Source organism: Falco cherrug, chromosome 17, assembly GCF_023634085.1.
Source record: "Falco cherrug isolate bFalChe1 chromosome 17, bFalChe1.pri, whole genome shotgun sequence".
Classification (NCBI taxonomy): Eukaryota; Metazoa; Chordata; class Aves; order Falconiformes; family Falconidae; genus Falco; species Falco cherrug.
Genome location: NC_073713.1, coordinates 791,911 through 813,261, shown reverse-complemented (window position 1 = coordinate 813,261; position 21,351 = coordinate 791,911). Strand labels below are relative to the sequence as shown.

The 21,351-nt window shown below is 40.4% G+C and overlaps 1 protein-coding gene across 5 annotated transcripts in view; it reads left to right on the top strand.

Moving 5' to 3' along the window:
- Nucleotides 1-21,351, top strand: part of ARHGEF12 (Rho guanine nucleotide exchange factor 12) — an 83,226-nt gene that overhangs the window by 37,779 nt on the left and 24,096 nt on the right. For 4 of the 5 annotated variants that reach the window (XM_055695895.1, XM_055695897.1, XM_027806764.2 and 1 more), the window contains exons 4-20: nt 8,298-8,396; nt 8,844-8,893; nt 9,702-9,759; nt 10,487-10,665; nt 11,254-11,331; nt 11,857-11,976; nt 12,590-12,724; nt 14,358-14,429; nt 15,232-15,324; nt 15,930-16,040; nt 16,549-16,647; nt 17,221-17,263; nt 17,659-17,764; nt 18,566-18,703; nt 19,190-19,222; nt 19,961-20,075; nt 21,124-21,229. In XM_055695895.1, the coding sequence (XP_055551870.1) occupies nt 8,855-8,893; nt 9,702-9,759; nt 10,487-10,665; nt 11,254-11,331; nt 11,857-11,976; nt 12,590-12,724; nt 14,358-14,429; nt 15,232-15,324; nt 15,930-16,040; nt 16,549-16,647; nt 17,221-17,263; nt 17,659-17,764; nt 18,566-18,703; nt 19,190-19,222; nt 19,961-20,075; nt 21,124-21,229 (1,525 nt within the window). In that variant the 5' untranslated portion in view covers nt 8,298-8,396; nt 8,844-8,854. Of the gene's footprint in view, nt 1-959; nt 1,017-8,297; nt 8,397-8,843; nt 8,894-9,701; nt 9,760-10,486; nt 10,666-11,253; nt 11,332-11,856; nt 11,977-12,589; nt 12,725-14,357; nt 14,430-15,231; nt 15,325-15,929; nt 16,041-16,548; nt 16,648-17,220; nt 17,264-17,658; nt 17,765-18,565; nt 18,704-19,189; nt 19,223-19,960; nt 20,076-21,123; nt 21,230-21,351 lie in introns of all 5 variants that reach the window. The other variant, XM_014280761.3, reaches the window with a different exon arrangement.

The window sequence follows — 21,351 nt, the reverse complement described above, 5'->3', positions numbered from 1 at the left end:
TGTTCATGAAGTGCATGACAGGCTCTTGTCTGAGCCTCTTGGCCCCATGCAATGTAAGTTTTTCATGTCTGTGTATTCTGCTGTTTAGCCCAGTCTTTTCCCTGGGGCTTGTAGAAGACATGAGAGTTGAATGTAAGGGTGGTAGAACTTGGCGGAATGTTTTTTACACAAGACATTTGAAGTGACATTTATAAACCACCCTGATCGTTAATGCTTTATGCCACTAGATCCATGACTCCTTCCTAGTGTGCACAAAATAAATAAAAATGGGCTTTTAATGTCAGGTAAAAAAAATCCTATACAGGAGAAAACCTGAATTAGCGCTTCTCTTTTCCTTTGTCCTTGGGAGTAGGTAATGTAAAATTATTTCAGGTTGGGGTAGGTCAGGAGAGGTCTCAGTCTGTGAACCTGCTTTGTAGAAGGAATTTGTTTTCTTCAGAAGCAAACTTCAGGAATCCTCTAATCTTAATTTGATGAAAGTCATTGCAATTTTGAGAGATGTTACTTGACACCACTGTTATGATGCTAGTGATCTGGTCTGATAGATGAACTCTGTACTGCAGCTTTCATAAAATTCTTTTCTTTTTAAGGGGTAAATTCAGAATGCTGAACTACTATGCATCTATTGATTACTTACGCTGGAGATTAACGTTACCGGAGTTTCTATGCTTGGACTGTTTTTTATCCAGAATGCTCTCTGTAGTTCATTGTAGAGAACTTCTTTAATTGTCTTAGATTCTGTAATAGATTCTCTGCGGTGTTACCTGTGTCTTCATGTTTGTATTATTCACCCCTTATTCCAAGTGTTTCACCTATGTTTTGTTCACATCTTATTTGTGTTTTGCACGATTTAACCTAATAAGTCAATCTGTGTTTTTCATGAAGTTTTTTTTTTTTTCCTCATGTTTGGTCTCCATATTTTCTATATCTCTCTCTCCTTTTCTCCTGCTCTCATGCAGATAGCTCCTCCAAGAAGACAAAGTCTAGTTCGGAGGAGAGTAGATCCGAGACGTATGGTAAGCTAAAGCAGCTGCTGCAGCCTTGCACCTTTGCAGTCTGCTCCATGCTTTCTGTCTGTGCACCCAAGGCTTTAATCCTTTACCTGATCTGCATGGTTGGCTCTGCAGCAGGGACTGGGAAACCGGGTTTAAATGTTGCTTCAGTGTATCAGCTTGTAGTTTTTATAGTGGCTAGAAACTAACCTGTACCTGGCAAGCATAGGCCCTCACCTGGATTCTCCTGTTATCTGTTGATAGCTGGGAAAACTTGCTGGGGCTGCCCTTCTTGGAAACCTCGTGCCACTGGGTAATTTTGGTGTTGTATGAGGACACAGCTTGTTCTGGACTCCAGAAGAGTTTTTGTGGTTGTAGAAAAGTCTGTGTCTTGCTCTAACTGGAGGTTAATCTGGATAAGCCAGCAGTTCATCTTTTTGCATTATTTGTAGAGGATCTTGTGTCAATTCCTTTTCATGTTTCACAGATGTGGGAAAATGTATCTGTAAATAATTTAAAAAAATATGGAAGAATATGAGCTTCACAATTCTTTGTTCTGAAGAGGGAATAACTTCCATGGCAGTCCCGTATAGTTGTGTGTTACTACTGTGTTGTGGGCTTGTAGACTGGAACAATTTGGCATGTTAACAGTTTGGACAGCCCCACGCATTATGTTGCCAATACACCATGATGGGTGCTGTTGGAAAGAATCTCTAGCAAATACAGCCTGTTTGCTCATACTCCTCCTTTAGCTTACCTCAGATACATCGATCTTCAGGCTGTGACACTCTCTCCATCCTACCTTTATGTTAATGACTTGTTGACATTCCAATCTCTAAAGATACTTGTATCTTAGAAACTATAAGGTAATAAGTTTTCACAAGTTGGTGGGTGGTCTTTTGGATCCTACTGGATTCTTAAGATTCTTGGACCTAGACTAAATTTGGCCAGTACTGCTACATCTCATGTTTCTAAGTGTGCATGTCCAGCTCTCTCTTGACTCCAGCTGTGGGTTGCCTTTCCTTTCCTTTCCTGTTTGGGTTTTTTTTTTTTTTTTCTTGATATTTAAAACAATCTGTGGTACTTACTGATTTTTCTCTGTTGAGAAAATTGCTTGCTGCATAACCTGATGTGGGCTTTTGGACAGATGCAGTGTCTTCTAGTATCAGCTATGTCATTCCACTAGAATAAAACTGCCAGGTGTAAATGGCTGTAATCCAGCGTCTTAAACCAGCTATGTAATACAAAATGATGCTGTCATAGCTCTGGTTGTAAGGAACATTAAAAAATAAAAGCAAAAAAACCCACCCAAACCCCCAAAAAACTGACCCTGAATTGTTCCTTCCAAACCAACATAGGCATGTTAGCAAAAGCCCTTTAGTTGCCTCAGTTCAGGGAGGTGTGATCTGTTCCTTCTGTGAAAATGAGATCTCTTAACTTTCCCTGGAATTTTGAATCATGCTTTTTTTTTTTTTTTTTTTCCTCCTTCTTTCCATTTTTAAAAGGAAAGTGGTATGACAGTCATGTTCCTCAGGGTGTGAGACTTCCTCAAACTACAAAGCAGAGCTGGAAACCTGTCTTAGGGAGACCAGGCTTGCTGCAGCTTGCGTGTCTTCCTCCCATGCTCAGGGTGAATGAACAGGGACATGGCCTGCTTGAAAAGCATGTGTTTTGCGATGATGCTTCTGATGGACTTGTGTTGAAGGCTTAACCAGTTCTTCCCCTTGCCAGGCAGGTGCTGGTTAGTGACAGCATAGTGGAGTTCACTAGATCCCTATGTCTTGAACCTGCATTAATTTTTGCCTAATGCTGCTTACCCATAATATACTGGAGGTGCTGTCAAACTGTTGTAGGTTAATTACAGGAAACATTTGGTATGCTTGATGGAATGTATCTGTGTTTATACTTCTCCCTCAGTCTGTGCAGTGTCCTGGTTTTTTATGAATAGCAGAAAGGAACATGACTTCCTAATGTAAGCCTTTACTTCCCCCAAAGTTTCCTGCAGATGCTCTATCCATGCCCAGTATCTATGGGAGCAGTTTCCACTCATCCTTCCTTTCCAGTGGCCTTTGCTGTGTTGGACCTTGCCCTGCCTTTTGTCTCTGCCCTCTACCTTTGCAGGTTCTGTGGTATGCGTAGAGAAGTCTGCTGTTTGCTTTGGATGGGACCAAACTATTTAAAAACCTACAAGTAGAAATACTGCACTGATATTTTTCTCACTGGTGACTGGATGTTAGCTAGCCATCAGAAAGTGAATAATAGAAAAGTCTTGAATGACAACAAGAAAAGGAGGTGTGGCTTCTGTGTATATGTTTGTTCTTACCTCTTGAAATTCTTAATTAAGGAGCAAGAGACCAGAATTTCTTGAAGTATATGAGTGGCTTGGGGGTGGGCAGAGTGTTTATGTAGGGAAATGGTTCTAATACGTGCAAGTTGATCTGTAGTGACATGAAGCTTAGAGTGCAGTATTTTCTTCCGCAAATCCAGACATCTCATATTCATGTATTCAACAAAACATAGATGATCAGGAGAGAGATTGAGTGTAGTTTCAGATATGCTGGAATTTACTAATTAGTGCCATAACCTCCCACAATACTTGATACCTGTTTCTCGAAGTAGAATGTAATCTTTTAATGAACTTGAAATTAGCTTTCAGGGTGGTAGATGAGATATCAGTTCCTCTTCCCTTTTTGCTATAACTTGGTCGCTCTCCAAAGATACCTTCCTTTATGTTTGGTAATGATCAGTCTCTGGCCCAAATATTAAACTAGGCTGTGTACATACTCTTTTCATATATTCTTTCCAACACTGGGATGAGTTTTTAAATCTTTTGTTTTGAAACCCCAGATTTTACCCCTGTTGAGATGTTTTTACATTGAACTTACTCTTCTGGTTTTGTTTCTTGCAGTTCTTGGCAGCCCTGTGTCTTTGTGTTGTGGCCACCATTTTCCAGGCTGTTAAGAGGACTCTCAGGAGCCCCTCGTCACTACCCTCACAATAGCCAGGAGGCTGTGAGCGCAGGGGCACTCGACCACAGGGGCTGAATGTGTCGTTGCCATGGGAGCAGATAGTCCTATTTATCATGGTTAAAATACATGGGTCTCTTTTTTTCTAGAAAGGTTACCAAGCCTTGTTTTATGATAAGTTTTAGCAAGACACTATATGCTGCGCTAATTTCAAACAGTATAGTTTTTGGACTGGCTTTACATGACTTCTGTTACCAGGTTATTGGAAGAATCTGAAGAATGCTGCTAGTATGGCATTTGGCATGAAGATCATGGTAATAACTAGAACTAAGTGAAATTCAGAATTTCATCCTTTGAGAAATTTTATCTATAAAAGCTGACGGTATTATTTTGTGGAGCAGCATTTCTGAAAATACTTTATAGAAATAAAGCTTCCCAAATTAAGTGAAACGTGTGGACGTTCTCAAAACCCCAAGGAGTTTGTTTTTGTTTATTAAATGATTCATGTCAAATCGCTGTATTAAATTGCATTTTCCCACTGTGCCCTCATGCCTCCAGGGAGGTTATAGTTCACAAGTCTCCTCCCATGCCATGTCACACACAGTTTGATTAGAGGAGAAGCTACATTGTATTATGGGAGATGTAATTCATGTCTGCTGTCTAGTGAGTCAGGTTTTTAGAAGGAACCCCTGCTTTATTTGTGCACTGCTAGGGAAGTGAACTTTCCTATTTTATTGAATAACTTCCAAATACTTAGGATTTGTGGAAGAGAAGGTGGTAAACGATCTTTTTGCTAGAGAAGCTCTTGGGCAATTGAAATGTGTCTGGAAAGGCTGTTTGAGACAGTGATTTTTACCATGATGTGTTGGTGACCTTGAGAAGTTCGGACTTTACCCTTCCCTGTTGCCAAAAGGCACACTGGTCACGGGCTGGAGCGCTGAGCCACCATGTCGCAGAGGGAGCAGTGCCACCTATTGAAACGTTGATCGTCCTCGTTTTTCTTGCAGCTCCTCTTCTCTGACACTGGTCGTTTCTGACTGCTTTCATTTTTAATCTTAAACCTCTTTAACTACAACACATAGTTAGCTGCTTTACTGTGCTCCTGGCTTGAGGCTATACCAGTGAGTTTTTATAATACACACGAGGATGAAAAAGGATTTTTAAGCTTTATGTTTTTTCTCCACAGAATTTTATGAATTCACTCAAGATACGAACATGTAGTCTCGATTTTGTGTACTTAAAGTATAGAGTGATGTCTCCTCACTGCATGCCGTCAAGATACTGTCATGTCAAAGTGAATGTGGGAATCAGATTATTATTGGTTTGGTTTTTTGAGTACTATTGATGATAAGTTTCTGTTGACCTTGTAATGTTTACTAAATTTCAGTTGAAAAAAAGTGAAATAACGTGGTAAGATATTTCAAAATGAATGACTTGTGATTTCCATTCAGAAAACGTGAGGAATTGGAACAGGAAAGCGAATAAGGTGAATGAAAAACTAATTGCCATTTGCTAACGTGGACTCTTCAGTGTAGCCCCGAACTCATAGACTTTAATTAGAGTGGGTGAAGTTGGTTTAGTTAGTAATTTAATATAAGTGTTTCTGTACGTACTTGTGATGTCCAGGCGTGACAGTAACAGCTGTTGAAAACCTTACGCGGTGTGTCATTGGGCACTCAGTGGTTTGTGGCTTTCCTTTAGGTCCATTCCAGAGTGTCTGATGAGGTGCTCAAGGTACAAGATGCGGGTTATGAAAACATTGCTGCTCTAGTCTTAAAATTCCACCACTAAGCAGATTTGAAATTGAATGTATTTCATTTAAAGAAGTGAGCAAGTGACAAATTTGGGGGGTTTCTTTCCTAATTTTTCCTCACAGCAGTGTAAAAGAGAGCAGTTGAAGGTTGCTGTCTTTAGTTTACCTGGTTCACAGAGGGAGTGCTATCAAAGCTGATCCACTTCTGTAGGCAATGGTGTTATCTTCAGAAAACTTTCAGATAACTTCATTAAAATCACAATAAAGCTGCTGTGTATCTCCATCAAGCATGGAATCTCTCAGCTGGCCTACCTACACCTCATCCAGCCTTTTCTGTTGTTTTAGGAGGAGGGTTAACTGCCTGCTTCTTGTCTGAAGGGAGCAAATACAGGGAAAAAGCAATTACGGACTAATTTGGGTTCAAGCTGTCCTAATTTCAGTTGCCTCCCCATACTAAAATTAAAAGGTGGTCTTGGGTGAAATTGAGTCTTGTGGTATGAAACAGTTTAACTTGATTATTCCTGTAACTTAAATTACGCTCTGTAAAGTCGTTTTATGTTGCATCTCCTACTGCATTGCCACTGCTTTGGCCGCTGGTCAGGTGCATTCAGGGAGGAAGATTATCGGTAGATCCAAGGGTTATTGGTTCTGGAAAAGAAATGAATTTGGTGGAAGAGCAATGAGCACGCAGGGCTATACTGTGCCTTTAAACAAGGACAGTTCTTATGAGTCAAAAGATTAGTTAGTGTCTTACTCATAAAACCTGTACGTCTGGCAGCAGGGTTTAAAATGAGCTGTTTTTATGAAATAGCATATGTTCTCTTTCCCACACCCCACCCTGGGGCATCATTCTTGTGAAGTGAGACTTAAAGAAGCTTGGTCATATAGAAAAATGGGAGGTACAAAAGGGAGAGGCATGTTCTTTCACTTAACCATATAAAGAGGGTGTGAAAGGTGGTGGGTTTTTCCCCCTCTTGTCTGCTTTCACCTTGCATCCATTCTATCAACTTACTGCAGATAACTACGTACAGTATAATTTGTTTCTACTTTATCAGCAGAAGGGGAGTTACTGGGATATGATACTGTGACCAGACCGCTGCAGAAGTGCTGGAATGCAGCTTTTCCTTTCCCACTACTCCCACACCCATTTTCATATATGCCACACTGGAGGAGAACAGGGCTGACTGGGCAGACAGTGTTTTCACTTGAGGCTCCTCATTTCCATTAGGAGTTACTCCAAAGAAGTGAAAGGAGCTGTAGTGGTGCGAGAGTAATTTAAGACATGGGTATGACTCCACACTTTTTTCTAATTCCTTCCTTAAAAATTATTCCAGAAAAGACAGTCTTGCTGGAGCAGCATCTTCACAATTCCCTTAGCTCCCTCTGTGCTAACAGAAACTGCTATGATTTTGGTATCTCATTGTGGAGAACACTTAATTCTTTCTCAAGGTGCTGGTGTAAGAATTCTGCCTGATGTGGATTTATAAATGAAGCAGCAAAGCAAGCTGTTAGAAATAAGTGATGTTTAGTAGCTAGTAGTTTCTGTTGTGTAAATAAAAGAACATCAGTGAAGCATTTTGCAGAGTTTTAAGGTCGCTTTTCAAGATAAGGGCTCCATTGTGATAGGCTTTTTGCAGATGCTCCTGGGAAAGTGCCCTGCAATGAATATTCCAGGACTGCTGATTTGTTTTGGTTTGGTTTTCCCTTATTTTGTTTTCAGGTGAGCAATGGACATAGACAGCATTTCACTGTTTGAAAATGCTGTACCTACTAAGTACATTTATTTCTGCAGTAGTATTTATGTTCATGTTATACTGAGTAATCCTGACACCGGGAAACAAAACAAGTTGCCTTTGATGTCACACAGCAAGTTGAAGGACTTGCACCTCCTGGGATTTTGGCCCTGTAGTGGCTCAGTGGGAAATGAGCTTGATTGCAGAAGTTGTGTTCAGTGTAATGTGGCTTGTACCTCTTTATGCTGCTGTTCTGGTTCTTCGTGATAGTCTCACCTGGAGCAGAAGGTGCTCCAAGATGAGATTTTTGTTGAGAGATGGGTGAAATTTTCCTGATCAATAGATCTGTTTTAGTCCAAGCCGCTGATGTAGCTGCTGATGTTAGTCTGAGAGGTTTGTGATTTCTTTTTTAAAGTAGCTTGTAAAACAAACACTTGTTTGATGTTTTTGATGGTGTACTGGAACATGACAGCCTGCTGCCATACTTTGAAGAACTATTAATACAAACAAAGGGAAATTGTGCTCATTGGTTCGTGTACCTAGCTGCCCTTCTTAAAACGCTGCTTCTACCTCAAGTTGTGTCTGATGTGCCAGAGCTGTCTGCATCTCTGCTGTTGTATATCTGTTTTGTGTAACTGAAGCAATAAGCTTGACCTGTCTTGACATCCTATCTGTTTCTGGACTGATGCCCTGTTTCTGTCTCTCATATATTTTCCCTTGTTGTATTGTACCAGTTTCTTTCAGTACTCTGTGATTATCTAGGTGGATAAGGTTTTGGACTGATGCCTAGCTTGTGTCTCTTTGTATTTTTCTCCTTCTCTTTCTTCTGCCCTTTCCCTACTTTCTTATGCAGGTCTTGTTCAACGGTGTGTTGTTATCCAACGGGATGAAAACGGATTTGGGCTGACAGTCAGCGGAGACAATCCAGTCTTCGTGCAGTCCGTCAAAGAAGGTAAGCAGACTTGTTAAATGTGCTAGCCAGTGAGCAGCCTTGAGGGTTTTCCTGTGAGTCATAGAGACATTTGCATGAGCTGGAGGAGAAAACTCCAGATGCCTTCCTCATGGGTGGGATGGCTGTAGGTTCGGAATAGGATGTGCAAGGACATTGCCTGTTGGGATGCAGTGAATCACCTCCTCAGTGTCTGATGTATTTAGAAACTGAGCTCTTGTATCTGAGAGGAAGTAAATGACTCCTTGGAACGTGGTGGGACTGTGGCTTGATATATACACTGCAAAACAGAAGTGCTCTAGTCTAGTCAGAGGTTTTAATCTGATGGAGTCAGAGGAAGCTTGGGTGAGTGCAGCAGGTAGCTTTGTGTGGAGCTGCAGAGGTACTGAAACCAGTTCCCCCTTGAATGGTTCTATTGACGTTGGAACTAAATGATTCTTGCCTCTCTAGATGGAGCAGCCATGCGGGCTGGAGTGCAAACAGGTGATAGAATTATCAAGGTAAGGGCATCCAGATCGTCAGAGAAATGGATCCTTTGTGTTGAATGAGCTCTTTCCCTGCAAGAATGTCATTGATACATCTGCTGTAATGTTTGCATTTGCCTGTGGGATAGGGTGATAGCCTAAGTTTTGATGTTCTGGGGAAACCAGAACAGTAACCACCGAAAGCTCACTACTGGACATTAGTTTTTTTGTGGAGGTCACTCCCATTTCAGAACTTTATGGGCAAGTTCAGCATCCTACAAGGTTCAAGTACCACACGTAGAGCAAAAACAGAACTGACAGGAGAAAGAAGGAACGGAGTAAATAAATAGTCTTCCTGGATTATTGTTTTTCCCCTAACTGCCCCTAGGTCTGTATTCTGTTTTAGTCCCAAACAACTAAGAAATCAAGTCAGTAACTAAAGACTCTAAAATATCGCTGCAAAATAATGGTTGTGCTACAGCAGCTACTGACACAGAGCTGGGATTTCAACTACGCATTTAAATTAATTAATTAAATTAGTTACCCTAATTTTTTTTTCTGCCCAGTCAGAGGTGGATTGCTTTTTTTTGTTTTTGGTTTGGTTTGAGCGCCTGCTTTTCTTTGGTATGGGTGTATAGGTGTTTTTTGCAGAGCTCTGCTCACCAAGTTAAACTGTTAGAAGGACAAATTGTTTATGTGTTGTCTTGAAAGATACAGTAATGCAGATGGGGGGGAGGAGAAAATATTGTTTCTCATTCTAGTGCTTATTTTGTAGCGTATGGGTACCTTTGATTGGAAATTGGTAGCTAAACACTGTTAACTTTTTCTTCCTCCCTACCCCCAGGTGAATGGCACTCTTGTAACACACTCAAACCATTTGGAGGTGGTAAAGCTGATCAAGTGTAAGTAAAGAGAGGTTACTGGTTTTATCTCTGTGCTCCTTTTAATCATGAAAGGCATAATTTTAAAGAACCAATGACCCATTCTGCTGTCAAGTGACAAGGACGAGGTCTAACCATGCCCCATACTGAGAGATAAAGGGTGTGTATGGAACAGTGAAGCGAAACTGGGGTAATTTTGACATCTCAGACCTGAGCTGATACATACTGTTGCAGTTTATCTGTAGCTTGATTACCATCAAACTTGCCAATGTGTCTTCCCATCTTTTGATTCCACCTTAAATACCACAGCTATTCAGGCACTCTTAATGTAGATTACTGTATGCTGTTTACAACGTACTGGAGTTGATAAAGGAAGTGTGTTCTTGGTTGATTTTCTTGTACAAGGAAGAAGGTGGTAGTGGTTTCTTCCACCCTAACGCAGTTTATTTTGAGGCATGAGCGTATGTATTCTGTAAATGCAACCTGGTAAATACAACTGCTGGAGTAGGAATTGGATTGCGTGCTTTTATTAAGGATTATTACTGTGAAAGAATTTGGATTACCTGAAATTTAAACAGAGATCTTTAAAACAGAGCTGACAGTGCTCTCAGGTTCTCTGGTTTGAAGAACAAATGGGTGAAGAATGGTCCGAGTTTTGTCTCTAGGGCAAAATGGCAACCAGATAAACAACAATCACAGAAATCTGCAAGTGTCTCTGAAACGTGAGTTGTTCTTGTTCTCCCTGCAGCGGGTTCCTATGTAGCTCTCACTGTTCAGGGGCGCCCACCAGGGTCGCCCCAGATTCCATTAGCTGATTCTGAAGTGGATCTGGCAGCATTTGGGCATATGTCTCCCATCATGACATCTCCCTATTCACCTGGCACATCAGGAAATGCAGAAAGGATTACTAGCCCAGTGCTTGTGGGGGTAAGATTTAAAACTTTTTCAAAGAACCAGTGTAGCAGTGGAAGAAATGTAGTAATATATTTTTTTTCCTGAATTGTTTTGTACTTCTTGCACATGTCACGTATTGGCATCAGAATATTTATCCTGCCACCCAGTGGGCTTTTAATCACATGGGGAAAAGCAGTTTGCAAGTAAAAATACCCAGTCCTAGCTGAGATAATAAAAAAAATGGTTTTGAGGGGTTATTCATAGGTTGTCTTGGAGATATACTGTGATTTGTGTGATAGGAGTTTATACATTTTCTGGTCCAAACCAGTCATGCTGTAACTGCTACTAAAAAGTGGATTGTAGGTATGCAGATGTGCAGCAAAGAAGAGCAGGGAAAACAGATAGGCAAACACCTCTGTCTTATTATTTATATTTATATGTTGATAGCTATGTTTAAAAGTAGAAAAGAATGCATAGGATTTAGAAACTTGAATTGCTTCTTGTAGGGCTTTTCAGAGCCCATGTTTAGAAAATGGATGAAAAGTGGGCATATCCATTTTCCTTGTCTGTCTTCCCAGCTCCACCAAAAAACCCAACCCTTAATCTCTCCATCTTTTCTAGGAGGAGAATAATATTGTCCACAACCAGAAAGTGGAGATTCTGAGAAAGATGCTACAGAAAGAGCAGGAACGGCTGCAGGTACTGGAGCTGCCTGAGTCTGAAGAGGGGTGGAGGAAAGTATGATGCAAATATAAGGATCAGTTGTGGAATCACTGCTTAGTAGCATCTTCAACATTCGCTTGTGTAGCTTGTGTTTCAGCTTAGCTTTTCTATATACCGGACTGACAGCAGAGATCTAGTCACTCTTAGTGATCAGTTCTTGAGTTTTTAATCCTTGGCAGAGTAAAAAAAAAATAAAATTGTGGGAGCTCTCTTAAGTGGAAATGTACGTAACTGTCAATCTGATCTAATTCTTGGTCAAGTAAGCATCTCTGACTTAGAGATTTCAGTAAATCTCTAGAATGTGGTTATTTTTGTATGGCACAGGAGAGAGACAGGAGAACTATATAAAGTGGGCATTCTGTAGCATCTACTTAGTAGGTGTGCATATGTGCTATTTACTATTTTAAAAGTGTAAATGGAATGAAGATTAGTAATAGGTTGTGTTTCAGAGCTTTGAAACTGAGGAGATACTGAGTGAAAGCTCATAACACTATTTTTCAGTCTCTGCAAGAAGAGTACAGCCGATCACCCACCACACGACTGCTCAAAGAGATACAGGAAACGAAGAAGCACATTCCTCAGCTGCAAGAGCAGTTGTCCAAAGCCACAGGCTGTACTCAGGTAACAGAATGTGTTGGGCTTCTCTGTGGTATGTTCCGGGTGAAAATTCTTAGGGGATGATGATGTTCTGGGCAAGCAGGAGTTCCCGGCTGTGCTCGTCTGTGCTTGTACAGGCAAACTGCACCCTCTAGAGCTGAGATTTTGTCATTAGGCTTGCAGAGGCTGTCAGGCAATACAGCGCAACGTGAGCGTATGAAGTGGACTTTGAAATCATTCGTGAAAAACTGCTTTTAAAATATTAAGTGCAGACTATGAGGTGTTTATTAGTCTGTCTGTCAATACAACTTAAAAGAAACCTGTGAAGTCATTCTTACATTGGAGAATGAATAACTGGAACATAAAACAGCTTTGCTTTTGCAAAAAATAAAAAATGTAGGTGATACTATTTTTCCCTTTTCCCCTCTGCCTATAATGTTATAAGTCCTGAAAACTGGGTGTGATTTTTCTGTTGTCTTCTATTAGAAAAGCCTTACAGCCTTTTCTAGATAGATAAAAAAAGTTTCATAAATAAGTTGAACTGTCTCCATTTTGAAACAGCTAATTTTTAAGGATTGTCTCTGGAAATATTCTACTTGCTTTGTGCTGTCTCCCAAATCACTTTATTTTTTTTTAGGATGGAGTCTTGTCCTCCAGGTCTGTGACAGAATCACTGCAGATCAGTGAAGTGGAGGCAGAGAGTGCGGATTGTGTGAGCAAACTGGATTACAGTGGTGACAGCCCCTCCCGACCAAACAGTGATGTTGCTGATGTGAGTCTTGAATGGCTCCATAATTTTTCTTCTATACTTTTGGATTTGGTTTTCTTGTGCAGATTCTTTTATGTTTGTGTTGTCCTGCATGTTATACATATGTAGTGTATCTCAGTAACGTTGTGTATTATTGGAATAGGCTTTTCAGTACACACCAAAAATCTTTCTCTGAGAAAGCATACTGTATTGGACTTCATTAGAGACTGGAAAAGAAATAGTGTGGAGTTTGGGTTTTTATCTAGGATTAGATTTTCCTGGCACAATCCCTGTAACCAAACAAAGAAAGATGGATGCCAGCATCTTTTCCAGAACTCAGAGATGCCAATTAGAGCATCTTTTAAGAGTGTGGTAATATTCCGATTATGGCAGCTGTGACTCAGATCCAGTCAGTGGGCGAGTTGCCATGAAAGTGGGGAAGAGTCTTACTTCTACCGAATAAGCTTCAGTTACTGCCAACAGTAAAGACTTTTAGTCTGTTCATTCGTTAGTTATCAATCTAGTGTGTTAGTTATCAAAAAAGTGTGCTCCTATGGTCTCCCTACTGGAGTGCCTTAGCACCTAATCCTTAATTAAGTCACTGTTTGATTAGTGCAGAGGAATTGAGACTCTGTACTTGGGTTTTGGCATTAGTCTGTTGTTTAACTTAAGGACGTGGGAGCTAAATTTGTACTAGCAATTGGAAGGGAAAGAAAAGTGGGTCAGATGTACCTCCAAAATGTGAACATAGTGAACATACATGGTTCTATTTTGAGGCATTTGTCCTCCAACTTTGACTATACACTCATGTCTGTATACAATAAATGCAGAACAAAATTCATAAATATATTCCTAATGAAATTAATCCTGTCAGTATTGTGGAAGGCATTTGGTCACTGGAGGTGATTGACACACCAAACAATCGATCTTTTCAATCCCAATGGTGACCCTGAGAAACTTGAGGATTGAGGGCAATAGAAACCTTTTGAAGTTTAACAAGAAGTCCAGAGTTCTACAGCTGGGATGGGATAACACCCATCCTGCATCATCATCCATCAATGCAGGCTGGAAACCAACAGGCTGAGTAGCCTGGCTGAAAAGACGTGGTTGTTACTGCAGACACACTGAGATGAGCCAACAACACATGCTTTTTGCAAATAAAGCCAAGTGTCTACTGAGCTACAGGAGAGAGGGGATTGCCAGCAGGTGGAGGGAGGTTATTTAGCCCTTTCTGCTGGGCCGTGGTGAGACTAAACCTGAAATACTGAGCCCATTGCTGGGAGCACCCTCTTCAGAGGGGATGTTGAGAAAGGGGTCTAGTCAGAGCACTGGCAACATGGGTACTACAGAAACTGTCAAAGAGGTGAAGAGAGCAGAGAGAAAGCTAAGGACAGGTGCACTAGCAGAGTTTACAGCTCTGCTGTTACTCAATGTCACTAGCTTTCTTACTGAAACTGCTTCTGCATTTGTTTGTTTTTGGGTTTTTTTGGAGACTGTGCATGTAGGTCACACAGTTTTCTTGTTCATAACTCAGCTGTTTAACAGTTCACTCTGTGAGAAAGGAGAAGTTTTGGCTGTTGTGGCTGAAAAATGTACTGTGCAGTTCTCATTTTCCTGGATTTGCTGGTACTCACCAGAACTGAACTTTCTTTCCCAGAGTCCACGCAGTGGCTTGAAGGAGCGGATTTATGCAGATGAGAGCCCAGAAAAGACTGAAGTTCAAGATACTGTGAGTACAAAACATAGTGTCGCAACAGCATCTCCTGTAATGGAGCCGTTAAAATCTTGCTGTTTTTTTCCTGCTTTCTAGATGGAGCATGCATAAACTTTGCTTTAGAAAATAAAATGCAATTAAAATTGTGCAGGGAAAGTTAACTAGCTGAGTAGATGTTTATGGAGTTTAAGAGCAGGCCCATTTAGAAGCGAGACATACATAATCAGCAGTAAAACAGCCAGACCTAAAATAGGTAGAGTACTTTGTACATATTTTATTCTTTGAGTCCAGAAATCAATGAAACAGTTTTTTCTTTAGGGTATTTAGTCATTATGAGGCTGGCATTATCAGGGATGGCCTCAAGATCAGGTTCAAAGCAGAACACAGCAGAAAGTGCAGACCTATCTGAACGTATTACTGCCTTCCATAGAATGACTTGTGAAGTATTTTTCCCCTTATCTGCTTGACTTCCCAAAGTAATATTTCTCCATATGTACTAAGATGGCATTTGTCATGTGCCACATGCTTAGTGTGCTCGTGTCTGAGGATGATGCAGCTGGTTTTGAGTCATCTGATTTAATGTTTCTGAATGCTTGCAACTTGGGAGAAACATTAGTAAGGGGATCTCAGAACTGCAAATTCGGACAAGGTGGACTTAAGTGATAGGGGTTTCCATTAAGTTTTGAAAATGAGAATAAAAATTATATTACTGTCTCTAACTTAGTAAAGAAGGTTTACTGTGCCAAGAGGGTAATAGCACTGTACGCTGCTTCCTTCCCTTCCATCCTTCTCTTCCCTCGTTCTCCACTCGTCCCAGGATTCTCAGTCCAGTGTTGGAAGTCCTCTATCCCGAGTGGGGCCTCAGATCATTGGAGCAGAGGATGACGACTTTGACACTGAACAGGAGCAGGTGGGAATGACTTTTAGCCTCAGCCACACCTTTTCCCACTTGACCATAATTCTCTTCCTCTGTGCCTAAAATACAGGTGCTCCATGACTTGTTCTTATTGAGCAATTCGTGTGTAGTGAGTTAAGAATCGGAGAATGTGATTCCTGCTATTGCTGATCTTGCCAAATAAAAACATTTGGGGAGTCTATGACAATATGCCGTCTTTGATTCTCTCTGTTAAGTTTTCTTCTCATTACTTCAGGCTTTCTAGAAATTAATTTGCCTTATTTAATTTTCTTTTGCTTATTTAGTTTCTATTAAGTTCTGCATTGTTGTCACAGCAGTATAGCTGCTGTGGCTTTTGACATATTTAATCTGAGTTATTTTAGCTGTCCTTTGCTCTGAATTATATTTCATTAAATTGTACATAGAGTTCAGGAAATTATTTAAAAGAAGTGTTTGTATTGTAAGCTCTTCCTGGTATGTTAGAATGGCATTGCAAAGGTTCTGGAATTGATCACTTTTAATTAAACAAATGAGGAGCTAAGCTGTTGGAACAAAACTTCTTGGTTTTTCTCACAGTAGCTTTCTTGAATAATTCAAAAAGTTTCTGTGTATCTCTACAGATTAATGGACAATGCAGCTGTTTCCAAAACATTGAGCTCCTGAAGTCTCGCCCAGCTCACCTGGCTGTTCTTCTGCATCATGTGGTGTCCCAGTTTGACCCTGCAGCATTGGTAAGGTGTCCTGGAATTGTTTTGCTCACCCACATTGATCACCTTAACCAGGGTGTATCAGAATCTCCTTGTTCTTGTGTAAGTGCACTGTCAGTGATACCGCTGGGTTGGCAAGGAGAGAAATGCAGCTCCTGTGCAGGCATGAGAGTATTTCAGATAAATGAAGAGAAGCACAAAGAGAACTCTCTCCCTTACATTTAGCTGTTTACAAATAAGTATTTAGCTCTTGAAAGCATTTCATTCCACCCTAAGTCTATTGACTGGTGGGATTAGCCATCTACAGGGGAGGTCTGATCTCCTTCTCCCCCCACCCCCCCTTCCCTTCTCTGCTGATTACTGGGGCAGCCTAGCTGAGGTTACCTGAGCAGTCTAGATGGCTGAAAGTAGCTAGGAAGAGTTTCAGTCCAGCAATGCTGAATTCCTTGAAGTATTTGAAAAAATATTGGAGTTAGGGGTGTTAGACGAGTTCTCATGGTATCACTTAATTTCTTCCCCTTCTGTTTTGCAGTTGTGCTACCTTTACACAGACTTGTACAAGCAGACCAACTCCAAAGAGACTCGGCGTGTCTTCCTTGAGTTCTACCAGTTCTTCTTGGACCGAGCTGCAGTAGGTTCCAGTCATTTCTCTCATTTTCAAGCATATCTAGCAAGCTGACTTCTACCTTTCTCCGCTCACCTGAAAAGGAAAAAACTAAGGAGTTATTTCAGTTCTCCAAAATAAGAAGTTTTTTTGTTTAAATGTTACCAGTGAACATGGCAAAAATGAATGGTGTGTAGCCTCAGATGCCTGGTAACTCAATAAATCACAGGGAATGCATTGTCTGTTAGAGGAAATAATTTTGTGATTTGCAAGCAAGTCCTAGCTGTTATACGTTGCCTTTTAGTTAATAATTGCTGCATATATTGATGTGGCTTTGCAATGACTGGGAAATTTTATGTCTGCTGGAAAGCCTGAACAACTTCCTTACCGTCATGAATTTGACGAGGTAGTGTAGCAGAGGCTAGTACCACATGTTCAGATGCAACACACATTGGGGATGGGAGTCTCCCCTTAATACCATCATGTGTTCAGGTTGTATGACTTTGGCTTTTGAGGGATTTATTTGTATGTTTGTACTGTGTGTTTTATTGGAGTGGCATTTGTTGTGCATGTTCTCCCGGCCTTTCTTTTCTTTTACAGAATCTAAAAGTTCCAGTTCCAGATGAAATCTCCTTAGAACTAGGTAGGGTGCCCTTGCCTCAGGTATCTATTTCTGCAGTTTCTACTCTCTGAGTCAGTCCAAGTTTCTGAAATGTGCTCGGGGTTGCTTCAAAGACAACACAGTGTCATGTGTTACAGGGAGAGACAAATAAACGCTTCTTATGTTTCTTGGGGAGCACGTAATACATGCATGCGTGTAAGTGGTGGGGAAGCACTGGCCACATTGTCATGTACATTTTTTAGTATGACAGTGGATGTGTCCAAAACTGCTTACACTTAATGCACTGAAGTTCATATTATCAGCAAGTGAAAGGCAAAAAGATACTTTTGGATGGGTTAAAATATGTATGTGAATGACTTTATTCTAAGGTGGAGAGGACAGTTCTCGAATGCTCTATTTTCTCTTCTGACTTCCAGACAGAAGACGGCCGGAACTCCTTCCTGAAGAGCTTCATCGCCAGTTTATACAAACTATGCAAGATAAAGTCTGTCCAGAAGTTCAAAGGAATCTGGAAGATTTCAGGTAACAACAGTTGTCTATGTAGTTTTCATTTAATTCATACCTGCCCTCTGTCAACATGTCCAGTACAGGGGCAGTCCAGACTTGAGGGACATAGTGATTTGGCGTCGACTGAATACGAAGATAGTGCTGGGTAGACAGCCTCCACGGTCACCCTGTGACCAGTCTTTGAATGTTTTTTGACACCGTGTTGCAAATAATCAACTGCAAGATCAATTTTAGAGCTTGGAGTCTTCATTCCTTAAACCTATTTGAGGCAATTTCAGAATATTGTTTCTTAGCTGATGTTATATAAATCCTTCTTACTAATTGTGTTTGTAATGAGCTTGTATCTTTCTTGTGTTTTTCCTTTTTTCTTCCTTTTTTTTCCTTCCGTCTCCCCTTTGGGCATGGAATAATCACATGGGCATATAGCAGAATTTGATAATTAATATGCCCTGTCATGTGGAGTCATAAGAGCTCTGTGCCAACATGAGACATTATACCACCTAAAAATGTTTCAATTCAAGTATATGCTTCAAATATGCAACCTGGCATGCTTCAGAAAGAGTAACCAGTTTTTCTTGACTCTTGCAATGGCTGCCTTTCTTGAATAAGTGCCATACAGCTCCATCCCTCCAAAGGGTATCTTAGCTATGTTTTACAGTGAGTGTAAATGTTATAGAGAAATGTCATGACTTCTCCATTTTCATACAGAAACCAATAGTGAAACCTGTTCGACATTCTGAATGTCAACAGGTTGCTTTTCCTTGTAATAGGCCAGTATTCAATTTCAAGTGATGCTTCCCTCTCCCTGTTTTCCAGGCAGAAACGCAGCATGGGATTGACCCTGGCAGAAGGAGAGCTAACCAAGCTGGACGCAGAAAGACTTCGTGACCGGAATGCAGTGGAGAAGGAAAGAGCATGTGCAGAACAGATTATTGCTAAAATTGAGGAAGTCTTGTGAGTAACAGCAAGTATAATTGGGGTGTGTCTGTGTGTAAAAAAAGGTTCTACCCTGAACCCAAAGACAGCAGAGCAAAGGAATTAGGAACTAGAAGCACTTTGACACCATTGTGTTTACATTGCTTCCCCTGTTTGCTGTCAACGTATGTTTGAGTGATGATAGCAGAAAGTAACCTAATAGTTAAGTCCATATATCTTTTCAAGAAGGCTGCTGTTCATATAGCAGAGGTAATGTTTCCATTGTCAGCTTTTTTTTTCAGCGCATTATTAGATCAGGGTCCTTTTTTGGGGGTTGTAGAAACCTATAGCTTCAGAACCCATTTTTTCTTTTAACGCGAGCAGAGTCCAATTTTCCCAGCTGAACCTTCATTTTTGTTTACTGTTTTTATTCCCACTCGAACACAACTGCTGATGCTCTGGGTGGATGTGGCTGGGGATTAATTGGCTTTTGAGTTTTGTTTTGAAATTCTTTCTTGTTTTTAGGATGACATCTCAGCCTTTGGAAGAAGACAAGAGGTAATGGAAGCTGTGTGGGCTTTGTGAAATAAGAACCCCGCTGCTGGCGCTGTGTTCTGCTGAGCAGAACAAGGCAGCCCTCTGCTGGCTGCAGCCACAAACTTTTTCTAAATTCCCTGACATAATTTGAATTTAGAGCATCAGTCTCTTGCTCTCAGCCCCTTCTTATGCTGGTTTGTTGCCTTTGTTTCAGATCTGAAAAAGGTTACTGTCACTGAGAGTTCGTGTTTCTCTTGGGTTTTTTTTGTAGCTAACATTATTTTCTCTACATGCCTTGCCGCCTTCAGTTTGTATGTATGCAGATGTCTGGTAGCTTTTACTATAATCTCTACAGAAACCATACCTTTGACTGATACTTATTTTTACCATAACTATAATGTTATTTCAAATATGTATTTAGGATATAATTTTAGAACCTTCTGTGTAATTCTCAAAATGATATTTTCACCTCCTAGGCTGGTACATCTTTTATATACTCCATTTTTTATTTACAAGAGGACAAATTCTGTTCCTGGCTGAGTCTTTCCCATTGTCTGTGAAAGTTTCCTATCAAAAAAACAAAACCGAAAAGATGCCAAGTTCTTGTAGTTGAAAAATGGTTAATTTCTCAATAGAGCCTTTGCTTTTTTAATTTTCTTGGAAAAATGTATTTTCCCCAATACATTTCTCCTTAACCTCCAACTATTTTTTGTTTGTGTTTGTTTTTTTTTTTTTATTATTTTTGTATATACTTGGCAGTTCCACAATGCAGTATGTGATTCTTACTTACATGAAACACCTGGGAGTCAAAGTTAAAGAACCTCGTAACCTGGAGCAGAAGCGTGGCCGTATTGGTTTCTTGCCAAAGATCAAGGTAGTAGTGTTGTGGCCAGAGTGCATTTGTTTAGAGCTCCCAGCATGGGTGCTTTGTTAGAATTCAAAATCTAATTTTGCATGACACATTAGAAGTTGGTATGATTTTACAGTCTTCATTGCTGCATCGAGAGGAGCTGGGATTACTGAGCTGCGTAGAAAACTTAACAGTTGAAATTGGGTTCTACATATGTTTTCAGACACGTGGATTAGAAATGAGTTGTCTTTCTTTCTTTCTTTATCTGTATGCCTGAATTCTAACTGCCTGCTTTTCTCAGTTCCAACATTATTAAAACTTTGGGTGAGAAATGTTTCATATAATACAACCTTGAATCACATGAGGATCTCATTAAGGCTAATCAGGTTGTTGACCTGTATACTTTAGTTTTCATCTTGAGAAACTTGCCCAAAACCTCATGTTTGTTGATGCAGTAAAGCTACTCTTCTTGCCACCCACACTTTCCCAGTTATATAATGAATTTTTCCACCAACACTCCATCTTTGTGGGTGTATTCAGTTGTCTCCCACAGTATGGGGGTGTATCTGGTCACAGTAGCTATTTATTTTCATCAGCATTTCAACTTCCTTTGAAATGTTAAGACCCATCAACAAGCAGTTCTCCCATGACAGTGCAAAAAGGTTAGATCAAGCATTCGCAGCCTTTCTGAAGTGGTAGGATAAGTTGTATTTCTCCCAGATTAGAGTCTGTATGCTTGTGGAGGTTTGGAGTCACACGATGTTATGCCTTAGAGAAACAGGGTGCTGTGGGTCACTGTGACTTGGTCTCTTACCCTAGGGATCTGTTCAGATGCTGTGCCTCCTTGCCGTTAACCCTGTTATTACACACCACTGATAGTCTGTCTGTAGGCTGTGTTTGCCTCTGATGCTGCAGGTTGTTGACCTGTCAATAACTTGTTCAAAATAAAATCCTTTTGTACCAAGCTCCTGTAGTTTTAAAGAATTAGTCAGTATCTCAGTAAATAACTGAATTTGAAGAAATGTGATCTGTTTGCTTTGCTTTTTTTTTTTTTGTTATATGTTAACTGCAGCAAAGTATCAAGAAAGAGAAAGAAGGAGAGGAAAAAGGAAAGAGAAGAGGCTTTCCTAACATTCTGGGCCCACCAAGGAGACCGAGTCGACACGATAGCAGTGCAAGTATGTCAGACAAGGAAATGTATGTTCCCTAACTATTAGTCTGAAAGTCAGATAAAGTCTCTGCTGTCTTATAAAAATCTGTGCTAAGAAGATTTAGTAAACTTTTTGTTTTTAAAAAATGT